The sequence below is a fragment of the Takifugu flavidus genome, chromosome 12, assembly GCF_003711565.1.
Source record: "Takifugu flavidus isolate HTHZ2018 chromosome 12, ASM371156v2, whole genome shotgun sequence".
In the NCBI taxonomy this organism is placed as follows: domain Eukaryota; kingdom Metazoa; phylum Chordata; class Actinopteri; order Tetraodontiformes; family Tetraodontidae; genus Takifugu; species Takifugu flavidus.
Genome location: NC_079531.1, coordinates 2,352,024 through 2,368,908, shown reverse-complemented (window position 1 = coordinate 2,368,908; position 16,885 = coordinate 2,352,024). Strand labels below are relative to the sequence as shown.

At 44.2% G+C, this 16,885-nt stretch overlaps 4 protein-coding genes across 4 annotated transcripts; 2 read left to right on the top strand and 2 right to left on the bottom strand.

Moving 5' to 3' along the window:
- Positions 1–1,272: 1,272 nt before the first annotated feature.
- Positions 1,273–2,665, bottom strand: LOC130534654 (claudin-3-like). The gene has a single exon (XM_057049028.1). The coding sequence runs from the start codon at positions 2,505–2,507 to the stop codon at positions 1,860–1,862; it is 648 nt and encodes a 215-aa protein (XP_056905008.1). The 5' UTR covers positions 2,508–2,665; the 3' UTR covers positions 1,273–1,859.
- Positions 2,666–3,439: 774 nt separating this feature from the next.
- Positions 3,440–7,073, bottom strand: LOC130534662 (claudin-3-like). The gene is made up of 2 exons (XM_057049037.1): positions 6,534–7,073; positions 3,440–4,496 (listed from the first exon to the last, which is right to left on the bottom strand). The coding sequence occupies exons 1-2, from the start codon at positions 7,012–7,014 to the stop codon at positions 3,817–3,819; spliced, it is 1,161 nt and encodes a 386-aa protein (XP_056905017.1). The 5' UTR covers positions 7,015–7,073; the 3' UTR covers positions 3,440–3,816.
- Positions 7,074–11,645: 4,572 nt separating this feature from the next.
- LOC130534657 (claudin-4-like) lies at positions 11,646–12,791 on the top strand. Its single transcript, XM_057049032.1, has one exon. The coding sequence runs from the start codon at positions 11,740–11,742 to the stop codon at positions 12,361–12,363; it is 624 nt and encodes a 207-aa protein (XP_056905012.1). The 5' UTR covers positions 11,646–11,739; the 3' UTR covers positions 12,364–12,791.
- Positions 12,792–13,529: 738 nt separating this feature from the next.
- Positions 13,530–16,525, top strand: LOC130534661 (claudin-3-like). The gene is made up of 3 exons (XM_057049036.1): positions 13,530–14,048; positions 15,017–15,019; positions 15,403–16,525. Exons 1-3 carry the CDS (start codon positions 13,579–13,581, stop codon positions 16,154–16,156), a joined length of 1,227 nt encoding a protein of 408 aa, XP_056905016.1. The 5' UTR covers positions 13,530–13,578; the 3' UTR covers positions 16,157–16,525.
- Positions 16,526–16,885: the final 360 nt, after the last annotated feature.

Genomic DNA, 16,885 nt, shown 5'->3' with positions numbered 1-16,885 from the left:
AATGCTAACCCTAATGCTAACCCTGTCCTTGTGGGTTTGTGTTCACTGGAAAAGGAGATCTATTAAAATGAATGCTTTTCTTGTGACTAATTTAATATATCATTAAAGTCTGATTCATGATTCACATTAAACAAACTGCTTTAGTTACCCTCATGTCACGTAAAGACCAACCTTTCATGACAGATATTGTCCGTATTTGGATGTAAAAACTGCTGCACCAGCCTAAAAAAACACCAGGTGAGTTCCCACTTACAGGACACAGGCAGGCTGTGTTATTTTCAGATAAGTTGGGGGGGGTTTCCTCTGTGGCTTCAGGTGCCAGGTAACGTCTCTGCCCTTCACATTCCCCAGTATCGGTCACGTGACCCGAGCATAGTTGGTGGAGCGTGTCCAGAGAGGTTCACAGAACTCTCCGCTTTCTCCCAATTCTCCGTTTGCGTTCACTTTTTTCATTTTTTTTTTAGTTGTGGCCATTTTGTCCCTTTTTATATGAGTTTTTATTCTCTTTCTCCCAAGGTTTTGCTTGAAAGACACATTTATGTAAAGAATGGAACATCTCTTTTGCTACCAATTGAAAATGAAACCCGTGTAATGCCTTCTGTTGATACTAAACACACATTTGTAGAATCAATGATTAGCTTAACAATGACCAAACCACCCTGAGGTCCTTTGACAAGTCATTGGAACGGCACACAGGAAGTGCTGCTCACTGCAATGAACGCACACACGTGCGAGGCTGTGAAGCTTTGTTTCTATGCAAGGAGCTTTCATTAGTAGCCTTTAATTGATGTTATCATGACCAGATGTCAAGCAGATGTTGATACCTGAGACAAAGAAACTAGAGAGATGGCCAGCTCTTCCATGTTTACTGTGTTTGCTCATTAAGGTTTCATGATGCTGTCAGGTGAGGATCCTTGTGTGGGTGAAGCCTGAAGGGCTGAGTACTGGTGATATCAGGGCAGCTCCCACAAGTGTGTAATGGGGTAAGTATGTGATGTGGGCTTGGACAAGTCTGCAAACCAAAAATCTAAAGCTCACTGGCCAAAGACTGGAAAATAAATGCATCACGCAGCCTGGCACCACGTCACCTCTCTGAGCTGCAGCTTCTCACCTCTGGCTGCTAACCGATACTGTGGATAATTATTTAGCGCGTGTGCGGTTAAATTGCCAGGAGCTGGAAACCTTCTGGGTTAGGTGTCATGATGCTTTTGTACCTGGTCCTTTACCGAGTTTACTGGCTTCTGTTCAATACAAACGAGACCGGACAGGAAATTAGGCAACAAGACTGTTTATTAATACTTGGGAGTTACATATACTGCAGGTATAAAACACAGGTTCCTTTAATTCATGAACTTTTCAGCGCACGTCTTCTTCCATCTCCAACCTTATCATACTCCACGACCTATTGAATGAACTTCTGCTCTTCCTCGACTGTTACACGGAATTATTGATGACAGTATTTACAGCACAGGTTGCAGTTGTTTCACATGTAGTTTTCACTATATTTTACGTGAAGTGGGAACAGAAAATAATCACAGACGTGTTTACAGCATGGAAAAAAATGAAGAAGGCAGCTCCGAATAAAAAGTATTTTTGGTGTGTTGAGCATTGAAAGCGCAGCAGAGCTTTGAAACCACTTAAAAGAACATTTCAACTCGGTGTTCTTTACTGTATTTCTTTCTGTAAAACAAAGAGCTTAACTCGGTTAAGGCAGGAGGTTCAATGCATTCAAGGCAAAAACAAGCACATCCTTCACTGTGGAGTCTCCTTATTCCCGTGAGCTCAGTTCCTCAGTGCACCTTGGCTTCGGCGCTGGACAGCAAATTTAAGAATCATTGAGGTCTTTTGCTCAGAAACATTCAAACATAGTCTTTTCTCTCTATCGCTGGACCGCCTGCTGACCGTGAGGCGGAGTAGGCCATTCTGGAAGGGTTGTATCTGGTCTCGCGTGGAGGACAGGAGCAGCAGAGCAGCCCGCCGCCAAGAATCAGGAGGGCAGCGGCCGCCCAGCCGATGTAGAGCGCGGCGCCGAGTTCCCTCCGCTGAGCATCGGTGATCAAAGGGTTGTAGAAATCCCTGATGATGGTGTTGGCTGACCAGGACACTGGAATGAGCTGCATCACTCCAGAGACAATGAAGAAAACCCCGGAGATGATCATCACCTTGGCTTTAGATGCCTCCTCTTCAATGCAGTTGGTGCACTTGGCCCCGGCGATGCCAATCATCACGGCCAGGATGGCTAACAGGATGGCTATAACGGTGAGGGCGCGGGCGGCCTGCAGGTCTTGGGAGAGGGCCAGCATGGAGTCATAGACCTTGCACTGCATCTGGCCAGTGCTCTGCACCACACAGGTCATCCACAGGCCTTCCCAGATGACCTGAGCTGTCACGATGTTGCTGCCCACGAACGCTGTCACCCTCCACATGGGTAGGGCGCACGCTACGATACCAATAATCCATCCCAAAACACACAAGGAGATGCCTATCAACTCCAGCCCTGCAGACATTCTGACCCCTCTTTTTCTTCTGCTGCTGACAGCCCTTAGAGAAGACTGCAAACAGTCCTAATAACACTAAAATAAATATAGGATAGAAGCAGCCTGGACAAATGAAGCTTTCTGACGTGCATCTACGGCCGTGTGGCGATCGTCTGCTTGGACCTTGGCTGCATCCTTTATAAAACAGGTGGAGGGGAGGAGTCCTTCAAGGAGCTGACATCATCAAAAGGGATGGAAGAACCTGGATCCAGTCTGCTATCAGCTTACAGCTAACTTCACAATGGGCCTGGCCACAAAGAGCCTTTTACGGCTGAAAGGGCAAACTGGTGTTTGGTTGAAGTAAACAAAAACAAACCCAAGGGTTACGAGCTATGTGAGAGATTGTGTTTATGCTGAGCATCGCAGCGCAGCACAATGACCACAGATGTTTGTGGCATCCTGGAATATTTTAGCAACATTTTTAACCATGTTACCAAATGATGCAACTGGGAAAACATAAAAGTGGGAAGTCCTTCACTTTCGGGAAAAGAGCTTCACCTAACGGCAGCGTCGGGTTCGATGGCCCTTAATGACTCTGTCTGCAGAACGCCCTTGAAATTCTTCAGTGTGTCTGCCTAGAAATGACCCCCCCCCCCAACATTCTAAAGCTGAGTGATGACAACCCCCCCGCCTCTGTCCTCCTCTGATATGAAACAGCTCCATTGTCTGGGAAGGCCGTTCAGATAATGTGGGGAAGCTGACAAAGTAGCGGCTCTTGTTATCACAGAGCCAACAGACATATGGGAGACAGCCAGGTGGGAGGGAGGCTCCCGCTCAGCCACCTGATGGCTGCTTACGTGCGCCGCCTCCGACCGGTCAGTGGAAAGATCAAATGTCTTACGGATTTCTTAAATGTGTTATTTTGGAGGAGCCAACCTGTCAAATTAGAACGATTATAACCATTTCATTTAAAAAACAAAGGCCTTTTAATAAAAAGAGAACAGCAACATTTCAGATGAACACATTAATACCATTGTCCTATAGTACGTATTATTACCACTAAAAAGTTTTAATCATGGGTCTGTTCAGAACAGTCAGTACTAAAAGTAGAACAAACTGTTTAAAAAAATAAAATGACACATATTACATTTAGTTTCTTACTGTATAAAATACTGTATAAAATACAAGACCCACATGACCAGAAACCTAAAGGTATTGTTATATACATTGTTAGTATTGTAAGTTCATGACAAGAGTATCAGTGTAGGACAGATGTGTTATAGACCAACACTGAGTTTCCCCCCTCAATTTAGAAGGTAACAAAAAGGCTGCTGGACGCTCAAACATAGTCTCTCCTGTCATAAACACTGGGAACCATCGACCTGCTCTGGGGGTACGTAATGTTTGATGGCCCGTATCTTTTCGCTGGTGGCTTTGGGCAACTGGAAACGAGGACACCCCCTCCGATGAGCAGGAATGCAGCTGCGGCCCAGCCGAGGTAAAGAGCCGCACCAATCTCCCTCTTCTGGGTCTCGGGTATCATTGGATTATAGAACTCCATGATGATGTGATGGGCAGACCAGGAAACAGGAACTAGCTGGGTCAGAGCAGCCAGGAGGAACGCCACCCCAGCAGCTATCATCACCCGAGCCTTGGCCGAGTCTTCTCCCACACAGTTGGTGCATTTTGAACCCATCATGGCCACCACAATTCCCATGACGCCCAGCACGATGGAGATGATAGTGAGCGCGCGAGCAGCTTGGAGGTCCGCGCTCAGAGCCAACATGGAGTCGTGTACTTTGCACTGCATCTGACCCGTGCTCTGGACCACGCAGTTCATCCAGATGCCTTCCCAAGTGATCTGAGCTGTGACGATGTTCATCCCAATAAATGCTGACACTCTCCACATGGGCACGATGCAGGACACGATGGCCAAAATCCATCCGAGGGCGCCCAGACTTACTCCAAGTATCTCCAGTCCCACTGAAGCCATGTGTGCCAGTGAATGCGTGCGGAGGCCTTGTTGATGTCAGTATTAAGTGTCTTCTCCAGACTGGTGATTACAGATATATGCATGCGGTCACTTCCTGGGGCAGAGAAGGTGGAGTCACTTGGCCATTGGTTCAGATACAGTTTAAATGATCACCTTTTTGGAATGTCCAAAAAAAACCAAAAACTCACATGTAAACAGCCTCAGATTAATCATTCAACCCTCTCGGTCTCGGTAGCTCTCCCAACTATTTGGGTGAGGGAACAGCAAACAGACTGAGGGATTCTGTAGGCTGGGGCAGTTAAAGGATAACACGAGGCGGAGATCAATAAATTAATGATTGATCGGGGAAGATGCTGCACTCATGGCTGTGGGATCCTCATCGGACTTGTCTGGAAAGATGCAAAGTTCTGAAACGTCAGACGCTCAGAATAGATGACCGAAGTGGTCAGAAGGTTTCAAAGGGGTTAACGAGTTCTTCTGTAGACGCGATTATCAGAAGCTCATGTTTGCACGCGTCCATGGAGACTGCCCGTCCAAGTATTTTGATAAAAGCATCCTCCTCCGGTTCTGAGGAAGGTCTGAAAGATTTTAATGATCTATTTCATCTCTGAATCTGTCAATGACTCATTTCCAGTTGCGTGTGCTTCCCTCAGGGCAGTGAGAACATTTTCCCACATCCTGCCATGAGAATTTGCCACAGCGAGGCCACATGTTGCAACGGCAGCACAAACAAGAGCAAAACACTGCTGATCTTTCAGTGCTGAGTTTGCTGATGGACTGCACACGGGACTGAAAACCTTTTAACAATGTAGACATGTTTCAAAAGAAATGCCCGAGTCTCTGACCTGATACATAAATAGCCAAAAAAGAGCAACCCGGCCTTCACCAGACACCATTATCTACCTGTGTGTGCTAAAGGTTGGTTGTGGTGGGGGTGGGGGGGGGGGGGGGGTCTTATCACTGTCCTTGTTCTGAAGGTCAGAGTGCATCAGGAGGTGCAACCTCCGTTCAAACTATTGCACATGTGAGCTTGAGTATATAATATACATAGATATATATATAATCATGTTTTTTTTTGTTGTTTTTTTTTTTACAAAATTTGGATGAAAAAGATGATGAAGGCACACAAAAAGGGATTTGGTAAATATATTTGAAGATATTACACAAGTCACTAAGAAACACTTGTGTCCTACCTGACTTTTTAGGTTTTTGTTCATCTTTTTTTTTTTTTTTTGAAGTGGCTTTTTGAGTCCCGTGTGGAACAGAAACATTTGCGAACCACCCACACAAGGAGGCCTTTATAGTTCATTCTGACAGGGTTGCAGTGCTGATTACGTCCCCCTGAATCTTGAGGGTTTTATCTTTGAGTGAGTTTCTCTTTTGCAACTGGAGGGATACAATGGCAGGGGAACTGAGGCATGCCTTCATACAAACCACCCATTGTTTCTTTCTCCATTTACCCTGCAATAAAATACCCCATTCTGATGTCTGCAGAGCTCTCATTGGTCAGACTCACTAGTAGCTTGCACCTGTGATGATACTTGTATATCAAAGTGCAGGTTTTTGCACACTTAATCTGTGAATGCATTCAATAAAAGCACAAAAACATTCAAAATAAAAGCATTTCACTTTATTTCTACTCAATCAATAAGTTGTTTCAATAAGAAATACTGACTCGTCTTGATCGGTTTGTTCAACACATCTGCAGTAAATTGATCTTTGCTAATATTTAAAAATAAAATATGATATAAAAAGCTAATGTCACCTCCAGAGAAACTGCCATAATACAATGAACAAGCCACATCACAATGTTACATATATGAGCTCAAGATTCCACAGTAAAATCCACCTCGTGCACGTTGGCGGGTCGTGTGCTCACACATAATCTCTTCTGGTGTAACCGTTGACCGACACACTCTTGACAGGGTGGTAACTGAGGCGGGGAGGCATGGACTCTCCACCACCTGATGCTGAAGCTGCTTTTGGCGGACAGGAGCAGCAGAGCAGGGCTCCTCCAATGATGAGCAGGCAGGACGCAGCCCAGCCGAAGTACAGAGCATTACCGAACTCCCTCTTCCCCGTCTCCTCCAGCAGCGGGTCATAAAAGCCCAGCACGATCACGTGCGCTGTCCAGGACACGGCTACCAACAGCAGCAGTCCAGCAACCACAAAGGTTACTCCAGCAGCCACCACCAGCCGCGGTTTGCTGTTCACATCGCGGCTGCAGTTGGTGCACTTGGCCCCAGCCACGGACAGCCCGATACCCACGATGCACAGCACCATCGAAATAATAACCGAGGCACGGGCCGCCTGCAAGTCCACCGACAGTCCCAACATGGATTCGTGCACCTTGCAGTGCATCTGACCGGTGCTCTGCACGGAACAGTTCATCCACAAGCCCTCCCAGATCACCTGGGAAATGACAATGTTCTGACCAATGAAGGCAGCCACCCGCCACATAGGCAGGCCGCAGGTCACCATTACACCCAGCCAGCCGGCCACAGCCAGGACCATCCCGAGGATCTCCAAGCCTGCAGAGTACATAGTTGTAGCCGGGGATGAAGAAGTAGCCGAGCAAGACCGTCTCCCAGGAACAGAAAGTCCTCTGTGTGCACCGGCGGTCCCAAACCCACTGAGATGAGGGCGATATTGGATCCTGTTGACCAAAGTGAGGAAAAAAATGAGAGGGAGAAGCAGATTCTACCTTCTTTGTAGAGCATAGACGACTGAAGGTGGAGTCTCTTTAAGATCATGGCATCACGTTTACCTTCAATATAGCATCTGACAGATTTTTATTTCATCTCTTTTTTATTAACCCTATATATTTTACAAAACTGCCTTAAACCATTGGATTCAACAGCAAATTGTTTTTTGCAGTTTATAAAACATTTAATGTGGAAAATGCATCCAGATTTTTGAAAGCCCTCTGAATCACCTCAGGCTATAATGAAGACAGCATTACAGCAGTGTTGTGTTTACAAGTTTTCAATGTAAGCAACTGATGTATGATAATGACGTATGATAACCATAAAAAAGGGTCTATTGCTCTTCAGAAAAGGATTTTTTTTAAATTCTGATTCTGATTGTTTATGGTGATTCTTTTCAATGCTATTTATCTCCTGCCTGATTACAGAGCAGGAATAACTCTCGTCTACTCATACCTACAAATTCTATGGAACAATCTCGGGTAATTCTCAGTAGCTTAGATCATTGCTTCATCAACAAGGCCCCCACAATGATCCTGCGTTTCATGTTTTAAAGTAAAGACTAACTCGGCATGGAAATAACTAACCCCAACAGATGGTTATATCTCTTACCCCTCACCTCCAATTAAGCGAGGTCGCCTGGGTCAGCGGACAGAATAATGGTCTCCACTATCTTGTGTTTTAGCCCCTATTCAGATGCACACTCACACTGGACACCCCACATCCTCCAACAAGAACAAAAGACCTCAGTTTTTATAGTTCAGTGCACAGCACAACAGTCATGCCTGTGTCAAGCTAGGAAAAACATTGCTTATTATCCATAAATAACTATTAATTAAGCAGCTATAGCAGATAAACATAGGTTGTGATATAATTCCATTTCAGGGTGAGAACAGATCACATGACAACTGAGGGACGTATGAGTTAGATGGCATTAAAATGTGATGTTTGGGGTGTAAAGATGGTTTTTACAGGCAGAGGGAGCCACTCTTTCAGTGTGAGTTGCTTTTGATGGATTTCCAGGAAACAGAACATGCCTCATGCTCACCCATCTGATAACTTGGTGGTTTACTTTTATCCACGTAAAGCTCTGTGGGCTCAGAACAGTGGAGAATTCAAATCCAGACAGAAAGTGCACTGAAAGGGCCAACAGTAACATCTGCTGTTACCTTGTACTTTAAACCACCACTGAGAATCTTCCTCAGCCTTTTTTATACTGTCAAGATACCTGGAACAGAGTTAGCACTAATTAAATGTTTATACTTGAAGAGAAGGAGCCAAGTCATGGTTATTATGTTAAAGCTTATAATGACTTATAATATTCACTAAAAAGCAGCACAGTGCACTAGATTTTACACATGGCTGGTTGTGCATGAATGCTGTTTACTGGACGCTAACGATCAAGTGATAGTTGGTCAATGACTTGTTAGTTTTTTCTTGTTATAACAGGACAAATCAGAGTGTCTGGCTGGTTAAAATAAGTGTTACAGGTGCAGCAATGGGATTAGACAGGTTGCTAGAAATGATCATGTAGCCACATGTAGAGCACGGTGCAAAACAATCCCCTGTTCAAAAGGAGAACAAGTCTGACGGGGTTCTGTGTGGTCGGCGACAGGTGTTTGTTGCTGTTTGCTTCTTTCTGTCTATTAAATCTCTGTGTAGCGTCTCAATTCGTTGGTTTCTCTGGTGGACGGCAGGCCCTGGGTCGAGGGGGTGTGGGGCCTCTCCCCAGATATGCTGCCTGGGGCACCTGGCTTCTGGCAGGGCTGAGTGTGGCCTATCCCTTCCCTGGGGGTGGAAGGATCGTGGTTGTCCAGGGGACGGTCGGTCCTTTGGTATGTCTTGGTTATTCTGTCTACCTGCACCACTTGTAGCCTGCTTCCGTGGGACTGTGGGGTCCCGGTCTCAGACTCCTTACTCTCACCAAGTGGCAGACACACACACACACACACACACACACGCATACACACACAGACATCCTCACTAACATCAACACACACCACACCTGTGTCTACTTAGATAAGCAAACCTAAGCAAACTTAGAGACATGGTTTGGTTGTAGGATTCAGTTTACAACAGTTATCTATGTATATATGTTGGGGTATGTATATAAATGTCTTCGTGTGTGTTTGTGTGGTGAAATCATTAGAATTCTGTTGGTTTAGATGATGTTTAAGAGGTCAACAATAAGAATTTAAAGTGTTCCGACCCTAAATGATTCAACACACAGGCGGGATCGGAGGATTTGTGATGAACAATTCACTTATAATAGCCAATATTTTGTAATAGTTTAAAATATAAACAAATTAGGAACATTGGGAAATCGTGGAAGACTTCAGAGTCTCTTTTGTGTCATGTGACGTCTACGTCGAAGGACACACATGAATCATTGATGAATAAACAAGGATACAGGTACTTTCTGTGCTTAGATTACCAACTGAAACTGTGACTACACCTGTAACAATGGCCCCGTGCTTGGCTGGGATGACATCACACACACACACACACACCCACACACATGTGTCCCACTGTGACACATGGAAACAAGTTTGTTTATCTCCATGGGGAAGCATGACAATATCTAACTGGACAGTTTAAAAAAAAGATAAAACCTGAGAGATCCAGACTGCCATAACTGTATATTTGTAAATGCTTAAAATGATATCAAGTCATCAATGCTGCTCCTGCTTGTCCTAATCGAAACCTGCATGATGATAACTCAGATAATCCTTTCTCAACATTTAAACCTTTGGAATGTTTCCTGCTTCTTTAGCCTAGTCATTCCATTTCCCCCATCCAATCAGAGGCTGCTGTATTCTCTTTGAGCCAATCAGGTGTGTGTTGTCAAATTTGAAACACGCGTTAGTCTGATGGTATCTCAACGTCTACATCTTTTTAAAAGGTCTCCTCTCAGAAAGACACATTCCATCCCTCATTTTTTCAGTCTCACTCTGCTCAGTCACATTTTAATCCAAAATAAGAGATTTAAGTGAGAAACTGTAAATAACTAAACAAGATTTGCAGGTTTGGTGATGTGTTTGCTGATGCGCTTAATGATGCTGCAAGTTTTGGATCTGTGGAGTCTGAACTTGCCTCTCTCACCCTGTTGCTCCTGATCCCTCCGGCATTTTCTCACGACGTCCCGAGAAAACATGTCACCAGCGGAGTTTGATCTGCTTCCAAAAGAAAAAAAATTGAGCTTTATCAATTTTAGTTTGATGTGGTCGTTCATCTGGTTAAGTATCACTTCAATCAGATAACTTATGATTGAGCTTGCCTCCTCCAGACTCTTAATTTTGCATTCTGGTCTTAAATCAAAATACATGTGACATGTTCTGTGTCCCATCATATAGAACATAAGGGGTTCACTCACAACATGCACTAATCTCAGGGTGAAACCATCTCTCCTCAGATTCTTAATTGTTAAAATTCCTGCCTGGCCTCCCTGCCTGGTGGAACCCAATCTCCACAGACAGGCCAAAGTAGCTTTAATGATACTACCTTGGATAAAATAGAGGCATTATAGTCCTAAAGGTAGTTTTGGCCCCTAAACACTGCCTCTATTCATTTCTGAAACAATCCGATTCTCTCTCTTCCTCTCCCTTTGCCCCTTCGCTATTCATTCGTTTTTCCGTTCAACTAGAATCACTCGACTTTACATTTGCCATTTCTTTACGGCTGTTCAGCTGTCTTTTTGCTGCTCGAGGAATCTATCCCTAACCCTGTCTGCAAACCCATAACCTGCAGCGTGCACAAGAACCTCTTTGGAGAGGCTGCAGCTCTTCGTCCTATAAGGTCTGGCATCAAAACAAGGTCAGTACATAGAATTTAATACTCTGCATGGCATTTTCAAAAAACTAAATTTGATACCTCTTCTAAAAATACTTCATTTGTAAAGAAATTCCTTATTTTCTACATGTAGCTTTTATTTTCAAGTGTGTTTTTTCAAGTGTCTCAAAATATGATCACTGGATGAATTCAACTTACTTTGCAAGACCAGACATTGAGATCATTAAAAGAGAGGAATTTGTCTGCAAGATCTACTTTTTCTCTCGTTTATTGCAGACAAAATGGTCATACAGGGTTTTCAATGTGGAAACTATCTTTTGTATGCTTTCATTTTTAAAACTGCATGGAGAAATTAACAACAGAAGGCGAGAGAGAAAGGGGAGAACTTTACTAGCATTTTTAACTGTTAATCGTTGACCGCACAAAATATGAAACGACACCAAAACTAGGGCACAATGACCAACATTTGCAGCGTCAGGATGTGGTTGTGTGTTGGTAACGCGTAAAAGTTTCGCCAGCACTCGGCACACACTGTTGATCCTGTTTCTATTCCATGATTACGTGACTGATGCTAAAATCCCAACATGACGACACATGCCCAGTGTCGGGGGCGTGGCCCCCAGATGTGGTTGTTGCGCCATAATGTCCGGTGACATTATGGGCATGTCAAGCCCCTTGTGAGTTCAGTGTATAAAAGGCAGAGCCTATAGCGCTGCCTCAACATTTGATTTCCTGACCTACAGAGACTTTACTTTTGGGATCAAGTTTTGAAACCATGGTGTCAGCTAGGATGCAGATGCTGGGCATTGGTCTGGGCATTATTGGCTGGATTGGAACTATTATTGCCTGTGCCTTGCCCAAGTGGAAAGTCTCAGCCTTCGTCGGCCCCGTTATCATCACGGCTCAAACCACTTGGGAAGGGATCTGGATGAACTGCGTGGTGCAGAGCACAGGTCAGATGCAGTGCAAGGTTTACGACTCCCTGCTGGCCCTTTCCCGGGACCTCCAGGCTGCCCGCGCCCTCATGATCGTCTGTATCCTGATTGGCATCTTGGGCATCTTACTGGCCGTCGCAGGTGGCAAATGCACCAACTATGTGGAGAATGAGAGCTCCAAAGCCAAAGTCATCATAGCAGCTGGTGTAATCTTCATCATTGCTGGTCTTTTGTGCCTCATCCCGGTGTCCTGGACAGCAAACACTGTCATAAGGGACTTTTATAACCCACTGCAACCATCCGCTGGGAAAAGGGAGCTGGGAGCTGCACTCTACATCGGCTGGGGTGCCGCAGCCCTCCTCATCCTCGGTGGCGGACTCCTCTGTGCCAACTGCCCTCCCAAGGATAACTCCTCTGCCAAATTCTCAGCTGCTCGTTCAACTGCACCCAAGGACTACGTCTAAGAAGAGAAAAGAGAAACGGCAAGCCCCAAGAGACTGGGGGAACAGACTTGATGAATGATGGCATCGGCGCCATTTAATCTCATTTCTTTTTGCATTTCAGGGTAATTTTATTTGTTCTTAGAGCTTGCTTGGATGCTTTCTTCTGCAGCCAAGATGGAGCATTGTACGCCACAACTTTCTCTTTCCCCCACAGACTGAATTCAACTGAATTGAATTTTGGGCAGGAAAGCAGATCAGATCTTGTGATATTTTGTTTCAATTTGTCTTTGTTTTTTATGCTTTTCAAATATTTTAAGTATAATTGCATTTCATGTGTATGTGTTAAATGTAAATACAAAATATATATGAATGCTGAATCATCAGGTTTGGATTCCTTTTTGCTTTCAAAAAAAGTGATTGGAAAAAAATAAACAATACAGATTAAGAAATTCTGAGCAGTTCTGATTTGTAGTATTGGAATGAATTATGAGACATACACCCCCCACCCTTCTTTCTACTCATTACTACTGATGAATGCAAAGAAATCAACACATTCTTTGAAAACCTCCATGAGCAGATACATTTGGATTTATAAAATAATAATAATAACACCATAACTCTGAGTTACACTGAATAAACAGTAATGCAGCCTTGTTCATCACCACAAGGTGGCTTCACATTCTAGATAAGAGGTTATTTCATGAGACTTGGAGAAAAATAACTGAATGTAGGAGGGAGTGCCGACCCACCCACAACATTGCCAGTATTTTCACTTTTAAATAGTAAATAAAATGAAACAATTCCTATGAAATGTGAATCCTGCTTTTGCTAAATATTAATGCTTGACAGTCTTTGTCCAGTTGACTTTTAAACTGCTGTGAAACCTGAAACAAAACACATATTGCTAAATTCTTAACCGATATAAATCCTTCTTAGTTGGAAGCTGGTTACACACATCCTGGAAATAATGAGGAAGATGTTCCTGAAGAAAATAATGATGTTTAAGCATTTGTACTGTCTGACCTTCAAGCTTTGGATTTTGGCACGTCAGCACAACAGAAGGTCACCGGGTCTCTGTTTGTATGTAAACTCCTCTCAGCCAGTGAGAAGTGAGGACACCTTCACAGACCCTCATGTGAGTGTCCTTTATTCTCACACAGCCTCATATAAAAACAAGCTGCGGACACTCTGCTCATTTCACGTGGATTTGAATGTGCTGGGGGCAAAGCCAGGAAAATGGTCTCTCAGGGGATTCAGATCATTGGCATCTCGATGGCTGTGATCGGCTGGTTTATGGTCATCATAGTTTGTGCGCTGCCCATGTGGAAGGTGACCGCTTTTGTGGGAGCCAACATCATTACAGCTCAGACGGTGTGGCAAGGCATGTGGATGAACTGCGTGGTGCAGAGTACGGGCCAGATGCAATGTAAGGTCTATGATTCCATGCTGGCTCTCCCCGGGGACCTGCAGGCCGCTCGTGCCATGATCGTCATCTCCATCCTGACGGGAATTTTCGGGGTGGTCCTGTCCATCGCCGGTGGGAAGTGCACTAACTGCATCGAGGACGAGCGGGCTAAAGCAAAGGCTTGCATCCTGTCTGGAGTTTTTTTCATCATCTCGGGTTCGCTCTGCCTCATTCCCGTCTCCTGGTCTGCCAACAGCATCGTCAACAACTTCTACAACCCCCTGCTTATGGAAGCCCAGAGGTTTGAGCTGGGAGCGGCGCTGTATATCGGCTGGGCGGCGGCTGCACTGTTACTGATGGGAGGAGGGCTGCTCTGTTGGAACTGCCCGCCCAAACATCATCAACACCCCCACTATGTACCCAAATTTACTCCTGTGAAGTCAGTGTCTACATCAAGAGAGTATGTTTAAGAGGATTAGCACTTCCTGAATGGACATGAGAGATTGATAAAAAAAGAAAAAGTAGGAAAGTAAATTCTAAAACTGATATGTTGCAAAAAGATGATTCCACATTTTGACTGTCGGTGCAGAAATGACTTTCCTCTCTTCCTCCATCGAGTTTCACACACAGCGGGTTTAAGCCATTTGACTGTTGAGAGTCACATGTGTGGGCATGAAGTTTTTGTGCCACACTTTGATGGCTCAATAACAAAATTCCCTGCATTGTATTAAAATATTCACGTCCTAAATTAGTGTTGCAATTTCAATTCACATGTAAATATCTGTCCAGAATGTTTTTATGTAGTAATGCTGGTTGTCAAGGGAGCAACAGAAGTAGTTATTTTTGTGTGTTGTTACATGATTTCCCATTCTCCTCCTCATCTCTCCTTTTGTATTTATACTTTATTCCCATTTAATAACTTGTACAATTTCAAGATTTATTCTTCTCACAATGTTTTGTTCCTTAAAATAAAGACAAGTGTAATAATAATGTAGATTCACTGGAGGAAAGTCATCTGAATTTGATTCAATGTCATTTAATATATTATATGTATAAAACAAAACAGTTTTGAGGCTCATAAATAAAAGAGGGAACTAAAAGGTTTAAACTGTCTAAACTACAATAAACTCAAGACTCTGTGGTTGTTGGAGCCAACATTACACAATAGATTAATGGCACAACATTTAGTCTGCATCATCACTTCAAAATATTATCGTCAGGTAGGAAAAAAAGCCAATTATTCATTCTGTGTCAGACTTCTGTTGACAGACAGTGTCACAGCAACCAACAAGGAAGTTTCCTTAAATAAAAAATATCTTTCTTTGTAAAATCTCTTTCTTTGTTAAATGGTAGTAGAATACTTTAAAAACATCCAAGAGAGGTGTAATTTGATCATTTCCCAGCTTCAACTTCAGCAAAAAAAAACAACATCTGCATAGAAAACTGTGTGTCAGAGAACAAGAGCAAGTACAAGCCATTATTTAAAGTAGGAGCCACTCCTCTAACTTGGGGACAAAAATCTTGTTTGGCCAGAAGAACTCACCAGACAACAGGACAGCCCTCCTCCTGTACTCGGAGAGAGCATCAGAGAGAGCCGTCTCACTCCGACAGAGCTGGACTGAATCTAGAAACTCCTCTGTCTCTTGCCGGGAAAGAAGCCTCTTCACCATGGGGAGGATTGCCAAGGAAGTGGCAGGGCAGATCTTAAGCTTCATAGGCTTCATCGGGGTCGCGGTGACCTGTGGAATCCCCATGTGGAGGGTCACCTCTTACATCGGCGCCAACATCGTAACAGGTCAGATTATCTGGGATGGCCTGTGGATGAACTGTGTAATGCAGAGCACCGGACAGATGCAGTGCAAGCTCAACGAGTCTGTCATGAGACTTTCTCCGGACCTGCAAGCCGCCAGAGCCCTAGTCATCATCTCGCTCATCTTCGGCTTCATCGGCTTCGTCATCAGCTTCATCGGAGCAAAGTGCACCGGTTGCCTCAAGAATGAATCGTCCAGGGCGAAGGTGGTGATCATCAGTGGCTGTCTCATCATTGTCTCTGCCGTCCTGATCCTCATCCCCGTCTGCTGGTCCGCAGCCGTCAGCATCACAGATTTCCAGAACCCTTTAACCATTGAAACACAGCGGAGGGAAATTGGAGCTTCTATTTACATCGGCTGGGCCTCGGCTGCGTTTCTTCTGATCGGAGGTATTGTCCTTACCACGTCGTGTCCGCCTCAAAAGCAAATGTATGGATACCCAGGCTACCCACCTGCACCAGTTTATCCCTATGCTGGCCCCCAGTACGCTCCTGTATATGTTCCCCCATCCAACAGATCATACACAGGCACTGCAAGCTACGTACCCAATAAACCTTATGCAGCACCTTCTGCGTACGCTCCTGCACAATACCCCTGAAGACCGAGAGGACAGAGACCAGAACAGACTGAGGTTTCTGCAAACTTTGGGACACAAAAGACTTGACCAAAAGCCCTGGTTTCGAGGGACTGGTATCCCTAATTACTATGACACTTTGATTATTACTAATTTTGCTTTTAAAGAATCTTTTGGACCGTGTCTGAGAGAAGACAGTCTTGAACGAACGTGTGTACATGACGACAGGAAGCTGCATTTTTGAACGAGGCAACGTCAGTCTATTAATTTACACATTTTATGAATGTAATTTTGTAAAAAAAAAAAAATTCTTGTGATGTGATTTTTGTTGATGCTCCTTGTATTTTGCCATGTATTTCTAAGCATTTGAATAAAGTGTAACATGTTATCTCATCTGAGTGGAGTCATTTTGGTAACATTCTGGTTTGATTAATGACGTATTCAGGCCAGAGCCTTTCACGTATACCAGTTTCTTACTTTACCTCATGGAGATTCATGATAATCCCATAAAATATTGAACATGAAGAGGTGAAACTGGGTGTGTGTGTGTGTGTGTGTGTGTGTGTGTTTGTTTGTGTAAATGAACCAATCAACAGTGACAATGGGGGAACTTTTTGTAATGAGTTGATTAAACAGTTGGGTGACTGCTGCTTACGCAGGATTGATGAGAGATTTGTTGACGTCACATCCGGTGATACTGCCAAGTTTGTTGGTGTTTTTGACCTGAAACCAGTGGATCTGATCTTCCAGTCC

Excerpts from the sequence above, each read along its gene's own strand:
- LOC130534654 (XM_057049028.1), bottom strand. The coding sequence starts at position 2,507 with ATGTCTGCAGGGCTGGAGTTGATAGGCATCTCCTTGTGTGTTTTGGGA.
- LOC130534662 (XM_057049037.1), bottom strand. The coding sequence starts at position 7,014 with ATGTACTCTGCAGGCTTGGAGATCCTCGGGATGGTCCTGGCTGTGGCC. Across the intron at positions 4,497-6,533 it reads GACGGGGAAGAGGGAGTTCG|GCCTCCGCACGCATTCACTG; the intron begins GTAATGCTCTGT and ends GACATCAACAAG.
- LOC130534657 (XM_057049032.1), top strand. The coding sequence starts at position 11,740 with ATGGTGTCAGCTAGGATGCAGATGCTGGGCATTGGTCTGGGCATTATT.
- LOC130534661 (XM_057049036.1), top strand. The coding sequence starts at position 13,579 with ATGGTCTCTCAGGGGATTCAGATCATTGGCATCTCGATGGCTGTGATC.